Below are 22,090 nucleotides of genomic sequence, written 5' to 3' on the forward strand. Positions count from 1 at the left end.
CAATTCAACAGGGAGAGACACTGAGAAACCAAATCCATGAAAATATTGAGCTTGTGCATAGGTAAAAACGGGATCATAAAAATGGATGGAGAAGATCTGAAGTAAAGCATTTAAACAATAAGAGACTGTGTGCATTCTTCAGACGGGAGGGGAAGAGGGAAAGGCACAGCCCAGGAAGGAGCGCACACCGGAGTGGGTCCGGGCAGGGAGCATACCTGTGTGGGTCCGCCGGTGCCGCTGCAGCTCGTCACTCCTCGTGAACCTCTTGCCACAGAAGATCCAGTTGCACACAAAGGGCCTCTCTCCCGTGTGCCAGCGCAGGTGGGCCCGCAGGTGGGAGGTTTTGCCGTACACCTTCCCGCATCCTTCAATGTGACAGATGTGCTGCTTCTTCTTGCCTGGCTCGTTAGTGCCTCTACGAAGAACAAAAGATCACCACTAGTTTACTTCCCAAAGGCAGCTCCCTGCCGCGCAGAAAAATGAATTCAAGACACTAACTTCCACGATTCTGGCTTTTCCATAGTTGGGGAAGTAACAGGAGGCCACCGTTGTGGCAGTAACTCAGTCAGCCAAGTAGAAAATAAGAGTTTGGAAGTAGGTCCAAGTTCTATGTGCCTTCCAGGTGCCAGACGGTCCGGAGATGACCCGGTTAGGCTAAAGAATCCCTGCCCTGAGGGGATGGAAGAAAGGGCAGGAAGGAAGCCAGCATTCGCCTGGCAACAACCCCTGGAGGTGGGTGCTCCCGAGGCCAGGCCCCCCATGCCAGTGGCTCTTCCCTCAAACTGGGTGGACCCCTTTGATTCTGTCTCCCAAGTCCCCTCCCTGCTTCTTCCTCGGTATCCCTCTTGGCCCCAGAAAGGAGCTGGCGATCCCCGAGTGACCCCCCAGCCCAGCTCACCGAGGGCCCTGCACTCACCGTCCTTCCCCCTCTCGACAGTTGGGGCAGGAGCAGGCCACTCTCCGCAGCCTCTTGCCAGGCTGCACCTCTTGCTCGGACGTCTGCTGGGCCTGCTGCAGCTGAGTGATCTGGTCAGGGCTGACGGCCCCTAACGTGGCATTGGCGAGGCCGCCAACGGCCACCGTCACTGGGGCAATGGTAGCCTGCTGCACTTTCACTCCGTCCTGGCCTTGCTGCTGACCTGCTGGGAGAAGATGGCGGTCAGAAGCAGCCGTCCTCTACGAGCCCCCCAATGGGGACCCCGGCCCAGCGGGGCCACGCAGGTTTATTCTAATCTCTGTGTTCCTGATCTCCAGGTCTGCTTTCAGTTCTAATAGCCAGAGTCTCCCCCAGGCTAGAAAAGAAGGGAGCGAAGGAGCAGCACAAAAGTGGCGGCACGATGGTGGGGGGTGGGGGTGCGGGTCCTCCAGACGGTCCCTTCCCACCCAGCTCTGCCTCCCCCAGGATGATGCAGTCCCACATTCCCAGGACAGGGGAGACAGAGAGGCATCGGAAGGGCTGCCTGCCACACATCTTGTGCATGGGAGAGAGCCTGAGCAAACGAGGGCAGTCTGGAGCGTCCAGAGCTCTTTCCAGCGTAAGAGCATTTGAGCCTCACTGCCCACCCCGAGATCATTTTCCCCGGGGCCCCTCAGGTAGGGAAGGGTCTGAGGTTTCCCTGACTCCCAGCCCAGGGCTCGGGGCACTATTGGCACTACCTCGTGCCCCTGGATTCAGATCGGGGAAGCTGAGAGAGATGGAGGCCAGCCAGGAGAAAGGCATGGCGTTCGAAGATGGAGGATCACTGGGGGACCAGCCAACGGTCCAGGTAGCTCAAGTGAGAGAGCTGGTGGAGTGAAGAGTGTAAGAAGGACTTCCAACTGAAGACTGTCTGGAATCACGGAGGATAGACAGAGGGACAAGACCAGACCAGCCTTTGGGCAAGTGAGTGGAGGACCCAATGGAATGGAAGCAGAGTTGAGGCTGGGAGAGCAATGTGGAGCAGGCCTAATGATCTGGGGGATGAGGAGGGCCTGCCCTCGGGAGCAGACATTCTTCCCTTTCTCCTGAGAGCCAAGGATGCCCAAAAGCATGATGGCGAGATCGCCTCCTCCTAATTATCCTTGAGAGGAGCACGTTCTGACCAGCGCACCCCCAAACCCAGGTGTAAAAGGGAGACTGAAGAAGACTCTTCTCTGACTGATTCCTCCTCTGTCACCTCCTCTGCCTCACCCCACTCTGGCCCTGGACACTTCCAGTGACTGCCTCCCACAGAGGGAAGAGCCAGTGGAGCTATAGGGGTCCACTAGGGATGGATTCTCTCCAATCTCAACAGAGTCCTTTCTCTAACAGGGCAACCCCTAATTCACCCTCTGAATGCTCCCCAGAGATGCTTCCTCCCCTTTTGGCCTCCCTTCACCTTCCGGCAGAGGCTCTCCTCCCATAGGCCAAATTCGAATAGAGCTGTGCTCCCCCTGCCTAGAATAGCTTGTCATGCTTTTGAAGATGCTTCCATGTGCCCATGCTGCCTCCTTCAATAGAGAGCAAATGTTTCCAGAGTAATCTGAGGTCAAAGGGCTTCATCAGTATGATCCCCGCAGAGGAGGACATGCAGGGGGAAGAAATGGTGTGGCTGGCCTGGGGCATAGAGCATCCAATTGGCCATGGCACAGTGTGAACTCGAGTCTTCCTATGTTCAGGCCCTGAGCTCCTCCGGGGACACATCGGCTCTCTGAGAACAGGGATGATTCCATTTTCTCTTTGGATGTCTGGCAGGTCTAGTTTAGTGGCTGATCCATAGGAGGAGGCACTGAATAAATACTCATTGATGGCCTGGATGAAATTCTGCAGACGAGACATTCTAGTGCCAAAGAAAGGGATGACATAGGTGGGAGCTGTACCTAATGAGATGAAGGCAGGTCTTAAGAGTCTGAATGTTTAAAATGAACTTTGGCTCAAACACAGGGAGGACCCCTGCCCTGTGGAATATTGTATTACTGTGGACAACAGAGAAAGGCAGAATTGGACAACTCTGACTTTTTTTCTTTTCTTGGCCACCGAAAATATTTTTTAAGGGACTAAAAGGTAGTTAGTAAGAAGGTCAAGTTTTGAAAAGTTCAGATTCCTAGTCCTGGGCAACTCTACTGCAGCGTCCTGAAAGAACCAGAAGATGTGATTGCTGAGGCTGTCAGTGATCGTTCAAAGACTGGAGAATGGAAGAGCCTGGAGAAGAGCAAGAGTGCCAGCGTTCAAGAAAGAGAAGGTCATGTGATGAATAATGGCACAGTATGATGACAATACATATCTTTAATGGGCAAGGACTGCACCAGGTGGAGGCTAATAGAATGGGGAGAAGAAGAGGAAGAAAAATACCTTCACACAAAGTAAAACCTTCTGACCAGAAGTACCAGTCCATGGCTGAGTTTGGAGCACACCCTAAAACACATACTCCTTGTCTATGCAGCATGGGACCCATACAATCATATAAGCCTCCTCTATAGCTCTCTAATTGATCTGGATTCCAATAAATCCCTTCATCCACAGCCGAATCTCCCCCACACCCAACCCTTGGCTGGGGGCAGGTGTAGGGAGAAGGGACATAGGGCAAAAGTCCCTTAAAGGGGATATAAATTGTGTGTGCATGTAGCATGGGAGAGCAATCCTACAAATACGTATCTACTTTTGGACCATCTGTTCCCCAGAGGTAATTTTCATTACTAGTATTAAGCTTCCAACTCTACAGGATTTTCCTGCTCTATAAAAGCAAGTGAACACCTTGTGACAGGGAGTCAATCCAAGGAAGCTGAGTATGAAAGCTGGCCCTTCAGTGTCAAAGTGAAGGGAGATCTGACCAAAACACCAAGAGAAGGTAAGGGAGGCTAAGCTTGGAAGAGATAGGTGCTCTTGGGACCCAAGGGAACTTAACAGACCAGGCTTCTGAAAGCTAAACCATGAAGCAATTATTATTCAAATAATTTATCACTGGTAAAGAAATAGAAATCAATCAGTGGAACAAATTAGGTACCAGCTGTTGTGATAAGGATTCACTATTTGACAAAAACTGCTAGAAAACTGGATAGTGGTAAGAAGAAATTAGATTTAAATCAACGCTTCTAAAAATATAATCTCCAAATGGATATATGATTTAGATAGAAAAGGTCACATTATAAAGAAATTAGAAAAACATGGAAAACATTTTTCTATCAGATCTATGAATTAGGAGAAAAATGCATGACCAAAGCAAAAATAGAGACCATTGCATTTAATCTGGAGCATTTTTCCATGTTTTTATAAATAAGCCTGTATTTCTGCCTTTGAGAACTGTTTTTTCATATTTTTCAAACATTTAACAATTGTGAAAGGTCTCTTTTTCTTATAAATCTAAATCTTTGTTTTAATATCTTGGAAATAAGACCTTTATCAGAGAAAATTACTGCAAAGATATTTTCTAGGTGATTCTTTCCCTCTTAATCTTAGTTTTATTAGATTTGTTTATGCAAAACCTTTTTACTTTTATGTAATTCAGATTGTCCATTTCATCTTTTGTGAAGAAGAGCAAAGGGAAATGAACAAAAAAAGGTGAACTGGGGGAGGTAGTTACTGAAAACAAAGCATTTGTGAACAGGGAAAGGCAAAAAGGAGAAAGAAGAATAAAATAAAAAAAATAAAAATATAAAAGAGGGTAAATTAAGATGGAAGGAAACACAACACATAATTAGTAATCATAATTATGTGAATGGAATGAACTCACTCATAAAATGGAAAAGAATAGGAGAATGGAATAAAAATCCAGAACCCCACAATATGCTGTCTATAAGAAACACATTTAAAACAAAGAGACACACACAGTAAAAATAAGAGGCTGGAGCAGAACACATCTTAGCTAAAGTAAAAAAAAGGAAGGGGTAGCAATCGTGATTTCAGACAAAACAAAAGTAAAAAGTGATCTAATCAAAACAGATGAGGAAGGAAATTGCATCATGATAAAAGGTATCATAGACAATGAAACAACTTCAGTATTAAACATATATGCCAGTTGGTGCATCCTGATTTCCTAAAGGAAAAGTTATTTAAGTTACAGGAAGAAACAGACAACAAAACATTACTAGTGGGGGACTTCAACCTTCTCCACTCAAAAGTAGATAAATTCAACCCCCCAAAAATAAGCAACAAAGAATTTAAAGAGCTAAATAGTGCTTTAGAAAAGCTGGATATGATATGATAGACTTCTGGAAAAAATTAAATGGGAATAGAAATAAATACATTTTGTTCTCAGTAGTACACGGCATTTGCATAAAAACAGACCACATAATTTGTCATAAAACCTTACATCCAAATATAGAAAAGCAGAAATATTAAATGCATACTTTTCAGATCATAATTCAATAAAAATTAAACTACAAATGGCAGCAGAAAGACTAAAAATTAATTGGAAACTAAACAATCTTATCCTAAAGATTGAATGAGTTCAGAATGAGAACAGATCATAGAAACAATCAAGTATTAAATAACATTACAAAATTTAATAGTACATAGAGAGAAATTTGTATCTCTTAATGTTTACAAAAATATATTAGAGAAAGAGCAGATCAAAGAGCTGGGCATGCAACTAAAAAAACTAGAAAAAGAAAAAATTTTAAATCCTCAGTTAAACACAAACTTAGAAATCCTGAAATCAAGGGAGAGATGAATAATGAAATTAAGAAAACCCCTGAACTAATAACTAAGGAGTTGGATTTTGTAGGAGAAAAAAAGAGATAAATCATTGATTACCTTGATAAAAAAAAAACAAAGAAGAAAATCAAATTTCCAGTATCAAAAATTATAAAAGGAAAAATCACAACCAAAGAAGAAATTAAAGCAATTATTGGAAATTATTTTGCCCAACTATATGCCAATAAATTTGTCAACCTAAGTGAAATATTTGAATACTTAACACAAATATCAACTACTTAGATTAACAATAAAGGAAATAGAATACTTAAAAAAAACCATCACATGAAAAGGAATTGAACAAACCATCAGAACTCCCAAAGAAATAGGCACCAAGGCCAAAGGGATTCACAACCAACTCCAATACGATATAAACTATTTAGAAAAACAGGGGAAGAGGGAATCCTTCCAAACTCTTTTTATAATGTAAATATGCCATTGATACCTAAACCTGAAAGATATAACAGAAAAAGATAACTACAGAACAATCTCCTTAATGAATATTGATGCAAAAGTTTTAAATAAAATACTAGCAAGGAGATTACAACATTTTATCACAAGAATAATACTGATGTGGTTAATTATGCTGGTAGTTTTCCTAATATTGAATCATCCCTAAAACTACCAGCATAATTAACCACATCACTAACAAAACCAGAAGAAATTATATGATTATTTCAATAGATGCAGAAAAAAGCATTATTTTGTCAATACAACACCAATTACTTGTAAAAACATTAGAAAACATTGGAATAGGGTAAAAATTGGTAGTCATAAGAGATAAGGAAAGAAATTACATCACAATAAAATGCACTTTCCTTAAAGTGATAAATGGCACCTATCTATTACCTGTAATGTTTGGGACAAACTAAGACTCCTCCCAATAAGATCAGGGGTAAAAAGGATGCCAATTATCACCACTTTTTAATTTTAATTTTAATATTGTACTAGAAATGCTTGCCATACCAAAAAGCAGAAAAAGAAATTTCAGGAATTAAAATAGGCAATGAAGAAACAAAGCTATCACTCTTTGTAGGTAATATGATGGCCCCCAAAACTCAGAGATGCCTCCATTGTAGCCCTATACAAGAACAAAGGCTCACGAGCAGCCTGTGACAACTACAGAGGCATCTCACTACTCTCCACTGCTGGAAAGATCCTCGCCCGTGTTATGCTCAACAGACTCCTGTCATCTGTTTCAGAGCAGAACCTGCCTGAATCACAATGTGGCTTCCGACCAGATCGCAGCACCATCGACATGGTCTTCATGGTGAGGCAAATGCAGGAAAAATGCCTTGAGCAGAACCTGAGTCTCTACATTGTCTTCATAGACCTGACAAAGGCGTTCGACACAGTGAACAGGGATGCATTGTGGGTGATCCTCAACAAGCTCGGTTGCCCAGCAAAATTCGTCAAACTGATCCAGCTCTTTCATGTCGACATGACAGGGGAAGTCCTATCTGGTGGAGAGACTTCCGATCGCTTCAACTTCTCCAATGGCGTGAAACAAGGCTGTGTCCTCGCTCCGGTACTATTCAACCTATTTTTCACCCAAGTATTACGACATGCTGTGAGGGATCTAGACCTGGGCGTCTACACCAAATACCGACTGGATGGCTCACTATTTCACCTTCGCCACCTGACTGCAAAAACAAAGACAACAGAGAGACTCATCCTGGAAGCTCTCTTAGCAGATGACTGCTCTCATGGCCCACCAGGAAAATCATCTCCAAACCATTGTGGAAAGGTTCTCCACCGCAACAAAACTGTTTGGCCTGACGATCAGCCTCAGCAAAACAGAGGTGCTGTTCCAACCTGCACCAGGGAGGCCAATGAACCAGCCGTGCATTACAATCATGCAGCTTTCTAATGTCAACACTTTCCAGTACCTGGGCAGCACCATCGCCAACAACGGGTCCCTAGACCACGAGATTAATGCCAGGATCCAAAAGGCCATCCAGGCACTCGGGCGGCTGCTCTGCAAAGTCCTCCAACACAGAGGTGTAAGTACTGCGACGAAGCTCAAAGTGTACAACGCAGTGGTCCTCAGCTCGCTCCTGTACGGTTGTGAAACATGGACACTGTGCTGGAAGCACATGAAACAGCTGGAGCAATTCCACCAACGCTCCCTCCGGTCAGTCATGAGGATCCGATGGCAGGACGGAATCACCAACCAGGAAGTCCTCGACAGAGCCAACTCCACCAGCATCGAAGTCCTGGTCCTCAAAGCCCAGCTACGATGGTCTGGACACGTCATCCGCATGGACCCACAGCGAATACCAAGACAGGTATTCTATGGTGAACTGTCAGCTGGACTCAGGAAACAAGGCCGACCAAAGAAAAGATTCAAGGATCAGCTAAATTCAAACTTGAAGTGGGCTGGCATGACACCAAAGCAACTAGAACTCGCTGCCTCTGACAGAAGCAGCTGGTGAGCCCACATTCACCATGCCGCCGCCACCTTTGAAGATGATCGACGTCGACATCTTGTGAACGCCGACACCAGGCCACAACCGCCCCTCCCGTAACAACTGGCGTCCCAGGCCCCATGTGCCACAAACTGTGCGCCTCAGTCTTTGGACTCTAAAGCCACAGGAGGGTACACCGTAGATGAAACTGCACAAAGACAATCGTCATTCTCGATCACCGAGAGACTACCACTACATAGAGAACTCTAGAGAATCAACCAAAAAAACCTAACAGAAATAATTAACACCTTAAGCAAAGTTGCAGAATACAAAATAAACCCATATAAATCATCAGCACTTCTATTTACCACCAACAAAATCCAAAAGCAAGAGACGGAAAAGGAAATTCAATTGGAAAAAATCATTCATGAAAAAATAAACACAGACCAAGTCAATATGGTAAAAATGACAATTCTATCTAAATTAATTTATTTATTCAGTGTCATACCATACAAAAATTATTTTGTAAAAACTAAAAATATAACAACAAAGTTCATCTGAAAGAACAAAAGGCCAAGAATATCAGGAGAATTAATGAAAAAATATATAAAGGAAGGAGGCCTGGTTATACCAGATGTCAAACTACACTATAAAGCAGTAATTATTAAAGCAATCAGGCACTGCCTAAAAAATAGAGAAGTGGATCAGTGGAACAGATTAGGCAATCAACACATTGCAGTTAACATCCATAACAACTGAAGTGTTTGATAAACCCAAAGATCCAAGCTTTTGGGGAAAGGCCTTAATATTTTACAAAAACTGCTAGGAAAACTAGAAAGCAGTATACAGAGATTAAATGTAAAAAAGAAACAATCTCATACCATACACCAAAATAAGTTCAAAATGGGTACTTGATGTAGAAATAAAGGGTGACACCATAAACAAATCAGAGGAACATGGAAAAGTTTAACTGTCAGACTTATGGATAAGAGAAGAATTTATGACCAAATAAGGCATAAGAAAAATGAAATGATTAATTTTGATTAAATTAAATTAAAAAGATTTTGTACAAGTAAAACCAATGCAACCATGATTAGAAGGGAAATAATTTGCAAAAAAAAATATAGCAAGCATCTCTGACAAAAGCTTCATTTCTTTTAAATATATAGAGAACTGAGTAAAATTTATAAGAATACAAAACATTCCCCAATTGAGAAATGGTCAGAAGATATGAAAAGGCAGTTCTTGGAAGAGATTAAAACTATTGTTATATGAAAAGTGCTCCAAATCTCTATTATAGAAATGAAAATTAAAACAACTCTGAGATTTTACTTCACACCTATCAGACTGGCTAACATGACCAAAAAGGAAAATGATGATAGTTGGATGGTATGTGTGAAAATTGGGACACTAATACATGGCTAGTGGAACTATGAACTGATACAACCATTCTGGAGAGCAATATGGAACCAGGCTCAAAGGGCCACCCATAATTACATCCACTGCGTCTGTGTCCCAAAGAGATCAGAGATGAGGAAAAAGGACTTAACCGTACCAAAATAGTTTTGGCAGCTCTTTTTGTAGTGGCAAAGAATTGGAAACTGAGGGGTTGTCTGTCACTTAGAGATGGGATGAACAAGCTGTGGTAGATGGTTGTAATGGAACACTATTTTGCCATAAGAAATGATGAACTGAATGAGTTCACTTATATGAACCAATGCAGAGTGGGGCTAAACCACCATGAACAAAGCAAGTCTCCAAGATAACCACGATGGGCTCATGAGGAAAATGCGCTCTGCAGTCAAAGAAGGATGGTTGGAGTCTGAGTGTTATCGCCCACTGTATCTTCTTCATGACTCCTATTGTATGTGTGACACGTGTCTTCTACCATGACACAAGCAATTTGGAAATAACGTATTACATGAAAGTATGAGTATAACCTATTTAGACTTCACTGTCTCAGGAGTGGGGTGGGAGGGGAGAGTGGAGGGAGAAAATCTGAATTATAAAATATAAAAAAACGATTGTTAAAAATTGTTTCTACGTGTAACTAAAAAAATGATAGACACCATATAAATGTAACTAACAAAAGTCAATTGTTAATAATTTTGATTGCTCCTCAGAAAATGAAGAAGCTTTTGAATGGTCATTCTCCAGGGAGAATCTGGATCTGACAGTGTAAATGTATCCATTTTAGTCCAGTATTTGTGGGTGGAAGGGCGAGAGGAGAGAGGAAAAGAGTACATACTGTAGAAACTAATATGGAATATTCAGAAATACAATGAGGACAATTATTGAGGCTGACTTTTCCAAAACTAATTTATCCACTAAAGGTTGGGAGATTTTTTGGGAAAGAAAATTAGATTTATTTTTGTGTTGGAAATTGTCATGTTGAGAAAATATCTGATATAATTTCATATTTAATATGTTTTAGTGAGAAAAACATGATTGTCATGAAAATATTTTTGTTGCTCAGGAGTGCCCAACTGTTCATGATCCTGCGGACTACACTGTTCATGGTCTTTCCTAGGTAAGCATACCAAAGGATTTGCCACTTTCCACTCCAATGGGTTAAAGGCAAACTGAGCTTAAGTGACTTGTCCAGAATCACAAAGCTAGTTTCTGAATCTGGATTTGAACTCAAGTCTTCTTGACTCTAGGTCTGTGATTGTGAACCTATGGCACACATGCCAAAAAGGGCACCAGAGTCTTCTCTATGGGTATGTGTGCCATCACTCAGGCAGAGCTGTTCCCCACTCCCTCTCCATGTGCTTGAGGACATTCCTTACTTCCCAGTCCTATCTGCTCAGCAGCCAGTAGGAGCTTTTCCTCCCTTCCCCATCTGGAGTAAGGTGAGGGTTGGGGGAGCAAGTTTGGGGGTTGGGTATGGCACTCAGACTCTGGAAGGGCATGGAGTGAGTGGCACTGGGTCTCTGGTGGGGGTAGCACTCAATGTGGGGGAAGCAGGAGGGGCACTGGCTCTGGGGGGTGGGGCCCAACCCTTGGTCTCTACAAGGCCCACCATCACTACTCTAGGCCCATCGAGCTACCCCTCTGATGTTCTCAGGAGGACAGTGGGGGCGATGCTCTGGCAATGTTTCCTGGCCAGTCACTTGGGGCCGAGGAGGAAGAGGCCTGGAGCAGTGGCCCTGTCACCAAGGGCCTAACCAAAAGAAAGGAGCACATCTGCAGTGCTGGCAAATACCAAATTCAGGTGGGGATCCAAGCTCTGTTTGTCTTAGCTGAGGCCCAAAATGGTCTGAGAGCACTGAAATGGAAAAATGACACTTCACTACCCTGGACCACTGACCCTCAGGCTCCTCAGACAATTCTAATTTTTTCTCCCTTTTGGAATTATTTCTTTTTAAGCCTTCAGAATTTTATTCTTGAGTTTTGGTTATTTCACAGTGGACTAACAATGGTCAGCTTGGTGGTACAGTAGATAAGAGTTGCTAGACCTGGAGTCTAAAGACCCAAAGTCAAGTCCAGCCTCAAATATTTATTAACTGTGTGACTGTGGGCAAGTCATTTCCCTGTGTGCCTCTTTTCTTCATTTGTAAAATGGAGATAATAATACTACCTATTTCCTTGAGTTGTGAAGATAAAATGAGATAAAATTGTAAAGTACATTGCAAAAGAAAGCATTAGATAAATGTTACTTATTGCTTTTATTAGTAGGATTTTAGGTCATGAGATCCCACCTATCCTTCCTATTGCTTGCTTTCCTAAGTCTAAGGTATATATCAAGTTTTATATAATTTTCCTCTCAATCATCCAACTCAAGGAAAATGTGGTCATTTGTTACAGAAAAATCTTCAGGTCTGAAACACAAACTAAAGTGCTTCCATCACTTTCACCTCTTCTATTCCTAGCAACCAACCAGTTTTTCCCCATGACTAAGAATTAGAGCTAGAGCTGATCTGGGTCTGAATTTCCCCATGCTTGCAGGATGAGATGCCTATTAAGGCAAGTCAAGAAGTTCCTAGTTGATCTGTTTTTGGCTCAAAGAGATAAGTAACCTCTCCTCCCATGACTACTGCTATCATGCTTCCATGCCAGGCTAGAGATCTGTTTCCCCAGCCCTCATCGATCTTCTCTTGTCCAGAAGGTCTCGAGTATATCCCGACACCAAAATTGCTTCTATTTCTCTCTGCACTGATGGCCGTCCAAATTCTCTTTCCTCCATCCTTCCCCCAATTCTGGTTCCTGAATTTTCCCACAATTTAATGAACAAGTTTATTCCCTCATTCCTTTTACCTCTCCTGTATTTCATTTCACTAGAGCAGTAGTACATTCTACCATTAGCAGGCAGGACAGAGTAGCTTTTGCTCGATTTCAAAGTTTATAGGCTAACCAACACTTTCTCCACAGTCTGGATTAATTTTCCTAACCCTACCTGGGACCTCTTCCTATTCATTTTTTGTCAACAGACCTCCTTCCTCCTTGCCTTGGTTACAGATCAAGAAACTGAAATGATCAATCGTTACTTCTAAAAAGGAAAAGAGAGGAGTGGGAGCAGATACACTCTGGGACAAAGGAATTTTTCTAGTTTACATACATTTTTGGTAACAGAATCCTTCAGTGAATGCTGGCTGTAATACAGTAGAGAGATGATATGGTTGCGGCAGCTATGTATATTTGAGAAGAGAAAAAAGTCTGAAAAGTAGCTAAATTTATGGCTGGGGAAAGTGAGGACATCTTGTCAATAATTCCTGTGTATACAACCAGTTCCATAAAAGAGAGCATCAACTGTCCTGGGAAATTTGGAAAGTTTAGATAGATAAAAGTTTAGGTCAAAAGCACGCTAAGGCAGGAAGCTCTGGCTGAGCTGGAATGAATTTTCCCGTTGGGGGAAAATACTCCTTAAGCACCCTGTATTAGACACAAGGTCTCAGATAGAAAGAAAAATCAACTACAAAAGATCCCTGTCCGCAAATAGCTTATATTCCCCTCTGGCCATAGGATGTGTGCCTAGAAAAATACACGCAAGGTAACTGAAGGAACACTACCAACTGGGGCATCCAAGAAGGCTTTCCAAGGAGAAGTGACATCCGAGCCAAGACTCAGGGGAAGATAAGGTTCTGAGAAGCAGAACTGCTGAGCAGTCAAGCCGAGAGCCGAGAAAAGTGAGAAGAGGCTTGAGAGGTTTCACTTTTAAAGTTGCTAGGTCTTGTGTAATTAGGATTTTGCTCCCCAGGAACTCTCTCCCAGCCATCTCCCAGTGTTCCTTCTCCCAATACGTGCTAATGTAGGGAGGATATAAGTTTTGTGTAGCTCTGCCCTCTCTCTCTCCTCCAGGAAACTCTGCTGGTGGAGGTTGGATGAGGTGAGAGGAAGGAGAATTTTACACAGGTTTTTACTTTTGTTCCTTTTATTGCTTCTACTTCAAATGATTATTAACAAACTTTATAAATATAATACTTGGAGTTATTGGATATTAATTTAAATTTTATAGTCTTATTTCTATTTAGCTATTTTAGTCTTCTAATGTCATTTAGTATACAATTCTGTAATTACTATTAAATTGCAAAGACTTTACATATTTTAAAATGAAGTAGTTAGGTGGCAGTGGGCTTGGAGTCAGGAAGTCCTGAATTTAAATCTGGTCTTAGACACATATTAGCTGTGTGACCCTGGGCAAGTCACTTAACCTCTGCCTCAAGTTTCTTCCTCTGTAAAATGGAGATAATAAGAGCACCTACTTCCCCAGGTTGTGGTGAGTATATAATAAGATATTTGCAAAGAGCTTGGCAAACTGCCTCCTTCACAGCATTTGTTTAAGAAATGCTTCCTTCCTCTCTATTTCAATAACTGTTGATAATTAAAAAAAAACCCTCAAAATATTTTCTAAAATTTTATATACGGAAAATAATTCTATGTAATACAATATGGGAAAGAAATGATGGCAAGGTGAGGATGCAAAGATGGAACGTCAAATGTGGGAAGCAGGGAAAGGTACAGTGAGGCTGGAAGGCCAGGCCAGGCCCTGGAAATGAAACAAGGGAGCTTATACAGGAGCAGTGAATTGGGCCTGGCAGGCAATGACAGGGTCACCAAGGCAGAGGGGGTGACGATGCTGGCTTCCACAGGCCTTGCCAGCCGGCCCTGCTGACCGCTGCTGTCTGATAGCATGGGTCCTGCCTTGCCTTTCAGCTGCTGTGGCCCAGCCACATTGGCTTCTGTATCTGACTTTGCATTTCTCAGTTTGTGTTTCTAGATCACTTTTCACTTGCAAAGTTTTCTGTGCTTTACAATGCTTGCAGATGAATGATGAACATCTGCTTATCCTTCATCCTTGGGAAAGGAGGGATGTTGGGCAGAGCACCTCATTTCTGATCATTCCAGTTATGTTAAACATTCCAGTTAGCTTAACATTCCAGTTAAGCCAAAGCAGAAGGAAACTTTTACTTTTTAAAAAATACTGAATGCTTTTAAATGCTATTCCTCAAGAGAATTCTGATCCTTCTTCCAGAAAAGTTCCTATCACTAACTTAAAACAATGTGGTTTATTTTATTTATTTTTTAGTTTTTAAACATTATTTTATTTGGTCATTTTCATATATTATTCATTGGAAATAGAGATCATTTTCTTTTCCTCCCCCACCTCCCGCCACCTCTCCCCCTAGCCAACACTCGATTCTACTGGGTATCACATGTGTTCTTGCTCTGAACCCATTTCCATGTTGTTGGTATTTGCATTAGGGTGCTCATTTAGCGTCTCTCCTCAATCATATCCCCTCCACCCCTGTTAGTCAAGCTGTTGCCTTTCCTCAGTGTTTTTACTCCCACAGTTTGTCCTCTGCTTATGAATAGTGTTTTTTTCACAGATCCCTGCAGATTGTTCAGGGACATTACACCGCCACTAATGGAGAAGTCCATTACATTCGATTATACCACAGTGTATTAGTCTCTGTGTACAATGTTCTCCTGGTTCTGCTCCTCTCGCTCTGCATCACTTCCTGGAGGTTGTTCCAGTCTCCATGGAATTCCTCTACTTTATTATTCCTTGGAGCACAATAGTATTCCATCACCAACATATACCACAATGTGTTCATCCATTCCCCAATTAAAGGGCATCCCCTCATTTTCCAATTTTTGGCCACCACAAAGAGTGCAGCTATGAATATTCTTGTACAAGTCCTTTTCCTTATTATCTCTTTGGGGTACAAACCCAGCAGTGCTATGGCTGGATCAAAGGGCAGTCATTTAGCACCCTTTGGACATAGTTCCAAATTGCCCTCCAGAATGGTTGGATCAATTTACAACTCTACCAGCAATGAATTAGTGTCCTCACTTTGCCACATCCCCTCCAGCATTCACTGTTTTCCTCTGCTGTCATGTTAGCCAATCTGCTAGGTGTGAGGTGATACCTCAGAGGTGCTTTGATTTGCATCTCTCTGATTATAAGAGATTTTTCATGTGCTTATTAATAGTTTTGATTTCTTTGGCTGAAAGCTGCCTATTCATGTCCCTTGCCCATTTTTCAATTGGAGAATAGTTTGATTTTTGTACAACTGGTTTAGCTCTTTATAAATTTGAGTAATTAGACCTTTGTCAGAGGTTTTTGTTATGAAGACTGTTTCCCAATTTGTTGCTTCTCTTCTGATTTTAGTTACATTAGTTTTATTTGTAGAAACCCTTTTTAATTTGATGTAGTCAAAATTATTTATTTTACATTTTGTGACTCTAAGTCTTGCTTGGTTTGAAAATCATTCCCTTCCCAAAGGTCTGACATGTGTACTATTCTGTTTTCACCTAATTTGCTTATAGTTTCATTCTTTATATTCAAGTCATTCACCCATTCTGAGTTTATCTTGGTGTAGGGTGTGAGGTGTTGATACAAACCTAATCTCTCCCACACTGTCTTCCAATTTTCCCAGTAGGTTTTTATCAAATAGTGGATTTTTGTCCCAAAAGCTGGGGTCTTTGGGTTTGTCATAGACTGTCTTGCTGAGGTCATTTACCCCAAGTTTATTCTACTGATCCTTCCTTTCTGTCTCTTAGCCAGTACCAAATGGTTTTGATGACCACTGCTTTGTAATATAGTTTGAGATCTGGGACTGCAAGGCCACCTTCCTTTGTATTTTTTTTTCATTATTTCCCTGGATATCCTTGATCCTTTGTTCTTCCAAATGAACTTTGTTATGGTTTTCTCTAATTCAGTAAAAAAGTTTTTTGGAAGTTCAATGGGTATGGCACTAAATAGATAAGTTTGGGTAGGATGGTCATTTTTATTATGTTAGCTCATCCCACCCATGAGCAATCAATGTTTTTCCAATTGTTTAGATCTAGTTTTAATTGTGTGGAGAGTGTTTTGTAGTTGTGTTCATACAGTTCCTGTGTTTGTCTCAGCAGATAGATTCCTAAGTATTTTATTTTGTCTCGGGTGACTTTAAATAGAATTTCTCTTTCTAATTCTTGCTGCTGAGCTGTGTTGGAGATATATAGAAATACTGATGACTTATGCAGGTTTATTTTGTATCCTGCAACTTTGCTAAAGTTGTTGATTATTTCGACTAGCTTTTTGGTTGATTCTCTAGGATACTTTAAGTAAATCATCATATCATCTGCAAAGAGTGACAGCTTGGTCTCCTCATTGCCAATTTTAATACCTTCAATTTCTTTTTCTTCTCTAATTGCTACTGCTAGTGTTTCTAGTACAATATTAAATAATAAAGGTGATAATGGGCATCCTTGTTTTATTCCTGATCTTATTGGGAAGGCTTCGGGTTTATCCCCATTGCAGATGATGTTTGCTGATGGTTTTAGATATATAGTTTTATTATTTTTAGGAAAGGCCTTTTTATTCCTGTACTTTCTAGTGTTTTCAATAGGAATGGGTGTTGTATTTTATCAAAGGCTTTTTCTTCATCTATTGAGATAATCATGCGATTTTTGTTGGTTTGCTTTGTTAATATGGTCAATTATGTGGATGGTTTTCCTAATATTAAACCATCCTTGCATTCCTGGTATGAATCCTACCTGATCATAGTGGATAACCTTTGTGATGACTTGCTGGAGTCTTTTTGCTAGTATCACATTTAAGAGTTTTGCATCTATATTCATTAGGGAGATTGGTCTACAGATTTCTTTTTCCGTTTTTAACCTGCCTGACTTTGGGATCAGTACCATGTTTGTGTCGTAAAATATATTTGGTAGAACCCCTTCTTGGCTTATTCTGTCAAATAGTTTGTATAATATTGAGATTACTTGTTCTTTGAATGTTTGATAGAATTCATTTGTAAATCCATCTGGATCTGGGGATTTTTTCTTAGGGAGTTCTTTGATGGCTTGTTCCAATTTCTTTTTCTGATGTGGGGTTGTTTAGGTAATTTATTTCTTCTTCTTTTAGTCTAGGCAATTTATATTTTTGTAAGTATTCATCCATATCACCTAGATTGCCATATTTGTTGCCGTATAAGTGGGCATAGTAGTTTTTAATGATTGCCTCAATTTCCTCTTCAGTAGAGATGAGGTCTCCCTTTTCATCTTGGATACTGTCAATTTGGTTTTGTTCTTTCCTTTTTTTTAATTAGACTGACTAGTACTTTGTCTATTTTATTTGTTTTTTCAAAGTACCAGCTTCTAGTCTTATTTATTAAATCAATAGTTCTTTGACTTTCAATTTTATTGATTTCTCCTTTGATTTTTAGGATCTCTAATTTAGTATTCATCTGAGGATTTTTAATTTGTTCACTTTCTAGTTTTTTAATTTGCATACCCAATTCATTGACCTCTGCCCTTCTTAATTTGTTTATATATGAACTCAAGGATATAAATTTCCCCCCGAGTACTGCTTTGGCTGCAAAATCCCATAGGTTTTGAAAGGATGTCTCCCCATTATCATTATTTTCAATAAAGTTATTAATTGTTTCTATGATTTGTTCTTTAACTAGCCGGTTTTGGAGAATCATATTGTTTAATTTCCAATTAATTTTTGATTTCTCTCCATGTACCCTTACTAATTATTATTTTCATTGCATTGTGGTCTGAGAAGGTTGCATTTATTATTTCTGCCCTTTTGCACTTGTTTGCAATGTTTTTGTGCCCTAATACATGGTCAGTTTTAGTGAATGTACCATGTGCTACTGAAAAGGTGTATTCCTTTTTGTCCCTATTTATTTTTCTCCACATATCTACTAACTCTAATTTTTCTAAGATTTCATTCGCTTCTCTCACCTCTTATTTTTTTTTTGTTTGATTTATCTAGTTCGGATAGAGGAAGGTTCAGATCTCCCACTAGTATAGTTTTTCTATCTATTTCATCCTTGAGCTCCTCTACTTTCTCCTTTAGAAATTTGGATGCTATGCCATTTGGTGCATACATATTGAGTACGGATATTTCCTTGTTTTCTATACTGCCTTTTATCAGGATGTAATTACCTTCCCTCTCTCTTTTAACTAGATTTATTTTTACTTTGGCTTTGTCAGATGTCATGATTGTGACTCCTGCCTTCTTTTTATCAGTTGATCCCCAATAGATTTGGCTCCATCCTCTTACTTTCACCCTACGTGTATCTACCTTCCTCATGTGTGTTTCTTGCAGACAACATATGGTAGGGTTTTGGATTCTAATCCACTCTGCTATTTGCTTGCATTTTATGGGTGAGTTCATTCCATTCACATTCAAAGTTATGATTTCTAGCTGTGTATTTCCCAGCATTTTGATTTCTTCTCCTGGTCCTGTCTTTTCTTCTTTCACTATTTCCTTCTACACCAATGTTTGTTTATAATCAGTCCCCCTAGTTCCCACCCTTATTTTACTTCCCTTTCTACCCCCTCCATTCTTATTCCTCCCCTTATTTTCCCCTGTAGTCTTTTTAAAATTGCCCCCCCCACCCTCTCCCTCCTTTGTACTGCTTTCCTCCCCACCAGTTCGTTTTTTACCCTTCTACTCCCCTATAGGGCACAAATCTATTCTCTGCCCCAATGGATTGGATTGTTCTTCCCTCTTTGGGTCAGTTTCAAAGCATGTAAGAGTTGAGTAGTTCCTATCTCCAACCTCTTTACCCTTCCAGTATATCGATGTTCTCCCTCCTCCCACCATGAGCTTCTTTGTGACATATAAATTTACCCCCATTTGTTTCGTTTCCCATTTTTTTTAGTATTAAACTCTTTTTTTTTAGCTCTGGTTGTGTATATATGTATACATATACACATGTATATGTATTTATGCATGCATATATCTATATACCTATTTATGTCTTGTCCTTTCATCCTATTCAGTTTGTCACTGTTCCCTCTAAGTGTAATTCTTCTAGCTGCTCAGGTGATAGCAATAGTTTTTAAGACTTACCAATGACCTTTTTCTTATAGGGATACATATCATATTTTAACTTATTGAGTCTCTTAAAATTTTTTGTTGTTGTTTTGTTTTTCTTTTTCCCCTCTTTTTAATTACCTTTTGATGATTCTCTTGAGTTCTGTGCTTGGACATCAAATTTTCTGTTCAGGTCTGGTCTTTATGAATGCTTGGAATTCTTCTATTGTATTGAATGACCATGCTTTCCCCTGTAAGAATATAATCAATTTTGATGGGTATTTTTGATTCTTGTTTGTAGACCTAGTTCCCTTGCTTTCTGGAATATCATATTCCATGCCTTTCGGTCCTTCAGTGTGGATGCAGCCAGATCCTCTGTTATCCTCATTGTGCTTCTGTGGTATCTGAATGGCTTCTTCTTGGCAGCTTGTAATATCTTTTCTTTGGTCTGATAGTTTTTGAATTTGGCTATAACATTCCTGGGTGTTGTCAGTTGGGGATTAAATACAGGAGGTGATCTGTGGATCCTGGACAGTTTTCCTAAATAATTTCCTGTAGTATTATATCCAGTCTTTTTCTTTTGTCATGGTCTTCTGATAGACCAATGATTCTTAAATTGTCTCTTCTCAAACGGTTTTCTAAATCGTCTGTTTTGTGAATGAGATGCTTCATATTTTCCTCAATTTTTTCATTCTTTTTGTTTTGTTTTATAGTGTCCTGCTGCCTTGTGAGGTCACTTAATTACAGTTGTTGTATTCTGGTTCTTAAAGACTGGATTTTATCCCTGGCTTTTTGGTCATCCTTTTCCTTCTGGTCTGATTTTCTTTGAAGGTTGTCTTTCATCCTCTTTACCTTGACTTTCACCTTCTTTACGTCATCTTTAATCTCCTTTACCTCATTTTCCAGCTGGTTGATTTTAGCTCTCAAGTCACTATTTTCTTGTTTTAGTTCAAGTGCCTCTGTTTTCAGATGACTTATGTTCATTTTTAAGTTCTTTTCCCAATTGTCTTCAGCCTCTCTTAATTGTGTTTTGAGTTCTTCCACAGCCTGTATCCAATTTGCTGGGATTTCTGATTTATCGTTTGCTGATCTCTCCCCCTCTGTTCTGTTTGCTGAGTAGAAGCTATCTATTGTAGTTTCTTTCTTCTTTTTCTGTTGTTTGCTCAAATTCACCCCTTCTTTACTCCCTGTATTTGTCTGTGCTCTTGCTCCTCTCATTTTTTTGGTTTTGGGGGCTTCTGTCAGTCTCCCTTCTTGGAGCTTTAACGGGAGATCTCTTAGTGTAGTGTCTGGTGGGGGGTTATTGGGGTTTGAGCTTCCCTGTCCTCTGGAGGCTTTTGATTGGATTTAAGTCCAGCAGTCAATGAGGATGGGTGTGGAGCCTGGGCTTCCCTGTGTTCTGGAGACTTTTAATGGGATTAAGTTCAGCTTAGTTGGGCTGGGTATGCTCTGAGTCCAAAACTTCCTGGAAGGCTGGAGCAAATATGGAGGATCTCCACAGCTCTGGCCAGGCTGACAGGTCTATGCTCCCTCTCTAGCACCTTCCCTGCCATCTGTATTGGACGTTCTGAACTTGGCACAGCCCTGCTCGCAAGCTATGCCCTTCAGACCAGCACCTTTGTCCTCCCAGGAGTTCCCGCTGCCGCTGGAATCTCAGCGCTCTGGGTGGGAGGGGGGATGGATCCTGGGACTTTCCTTCTGTCTTCCCCTTAAACCCAAGTGTTCTTGGATTCTGGCTTTTGGGAGGGAGGGGGGGTGTACCTTTTGAATTAAGTCCAGGAGAAGGATTCCTTGGCTCTTTCTTGTTGTTAAGTTTGATTTTCAGTCCTCTGGGAGCATTCAGTTTGTGATCGGTTAGGAAGGGTATTCAGAGGTCTGAATTTCTGCTCCTTCTAGGCTGCCATCTTGACTCCGCCCTCTCAGAAGGAGCAGTGTGGTTTATTAAAGGGAAAATGGTGAGTTGTCCCTGTTTCTGTCTCTCAGAGAGGAGAACAAAAAGAGAAGGGAGGGTCATGGGAAGGGAAGGGAGGGATCCCACCCCAAAATCCCCAATCCACTTTGACAGAGCCCCTTCTAAAGCCCAGAATATAGTTTTATCTGGGGTATTGGTGGAGAGGGGCTGTGGGTAAGGTTGCCAAGGGAGTCATGCATCAGTATATGGGAATGTGGAGAAAAACTTTTAATGCTAAAACATAAAAAACGTTGTTCAGTAGCCTCCTTTGCAAGGATGACAGGGCAGTTAAAACAAAATGGGATAGTACTTGAACAAATTTAAGGATTTCACAGTAGTACAGAAGAACACAGGCATTTTCCTACTGTCCAGGAATAGAAAATGAGCATTCCTTTATTAGTTTAACAAATAACACTCCCACCCCAATGTGAACTGTAAAGTTCAGGTATGTCCAATATAGAAGAAATATATTAAAGTCCCTGAAATACAAACATTTCATACAAGTAATGACAAAATGGCTAAAAAAAGACATCCATGTATTTGAGATCACAATATAGATATGAATACTTTGAGAAGTATGTAGTGCTTACTATTAACTACACTCACTGTGCATAATACTAAAGCATGGCAAGAAAACAGTCTCTATTGTCAAGGAGGGATGTGGGAGTAGAGGACACATCTACACATACAGAGGAAATTTCATTTTCCATAGATTTATGGCTCTCTGGTTTATTAAGCTGCAAGCCAGAAACAATCTGGGCAGGGATTTAATTTTCTCTGGTATGGAATCCTTTGGCAGTCTGATGAAGTCTAGGGGCTCC

General features: G+C 40.9%; 1 protein-coding gene across 6 annotated transcripts in view; it reads right to left on the bottom strand.

Annotated features, from left to right (window-relative positions):
• Nucleotides 1-22,090, bottom strand: part of SP4 (Sp4 transcription factor) — a 60,054-nt gene that overhangs the window by 12,947 nt on the left and 25,017 nt on the right. For 4 of the 6 annotated variants that reach the window (XM_056800524.1, XM_056800521.1, XM_056800523.1 and 1 more), the window contains 2 exons: nt 917-1,142; nt 216-415 (listed from right to left, as the gene is read on the bottom strand). In XM_056800524.1, the coding sequence (XP_056656502.1) occupies nt 216-415; nt 917-1,142 (426 nt within the window). The remainder of the gene's footprint in view (nt 1-215; nt 416-916; nt 1,143-22,090) is intronic. The other 2 variants (XM_056800522.1, XM_001370826.4) reach the window with 1 other exon arrangement.

This window comes from Monodelphis domestica, chromosome 5, assembly GCF_027887165.1.
Source record: "Monodelphis domestica isolate mMonDom1 chromosome 5, mMonDom1.pri, whole genome shotgun sequence".
Lineage (NCBI taxonomy): Eukaryota > Metazoa > Chordata > Mammalia > Didelphimorphia > Didelphidae > Monodelphis > Monodelphis domestica.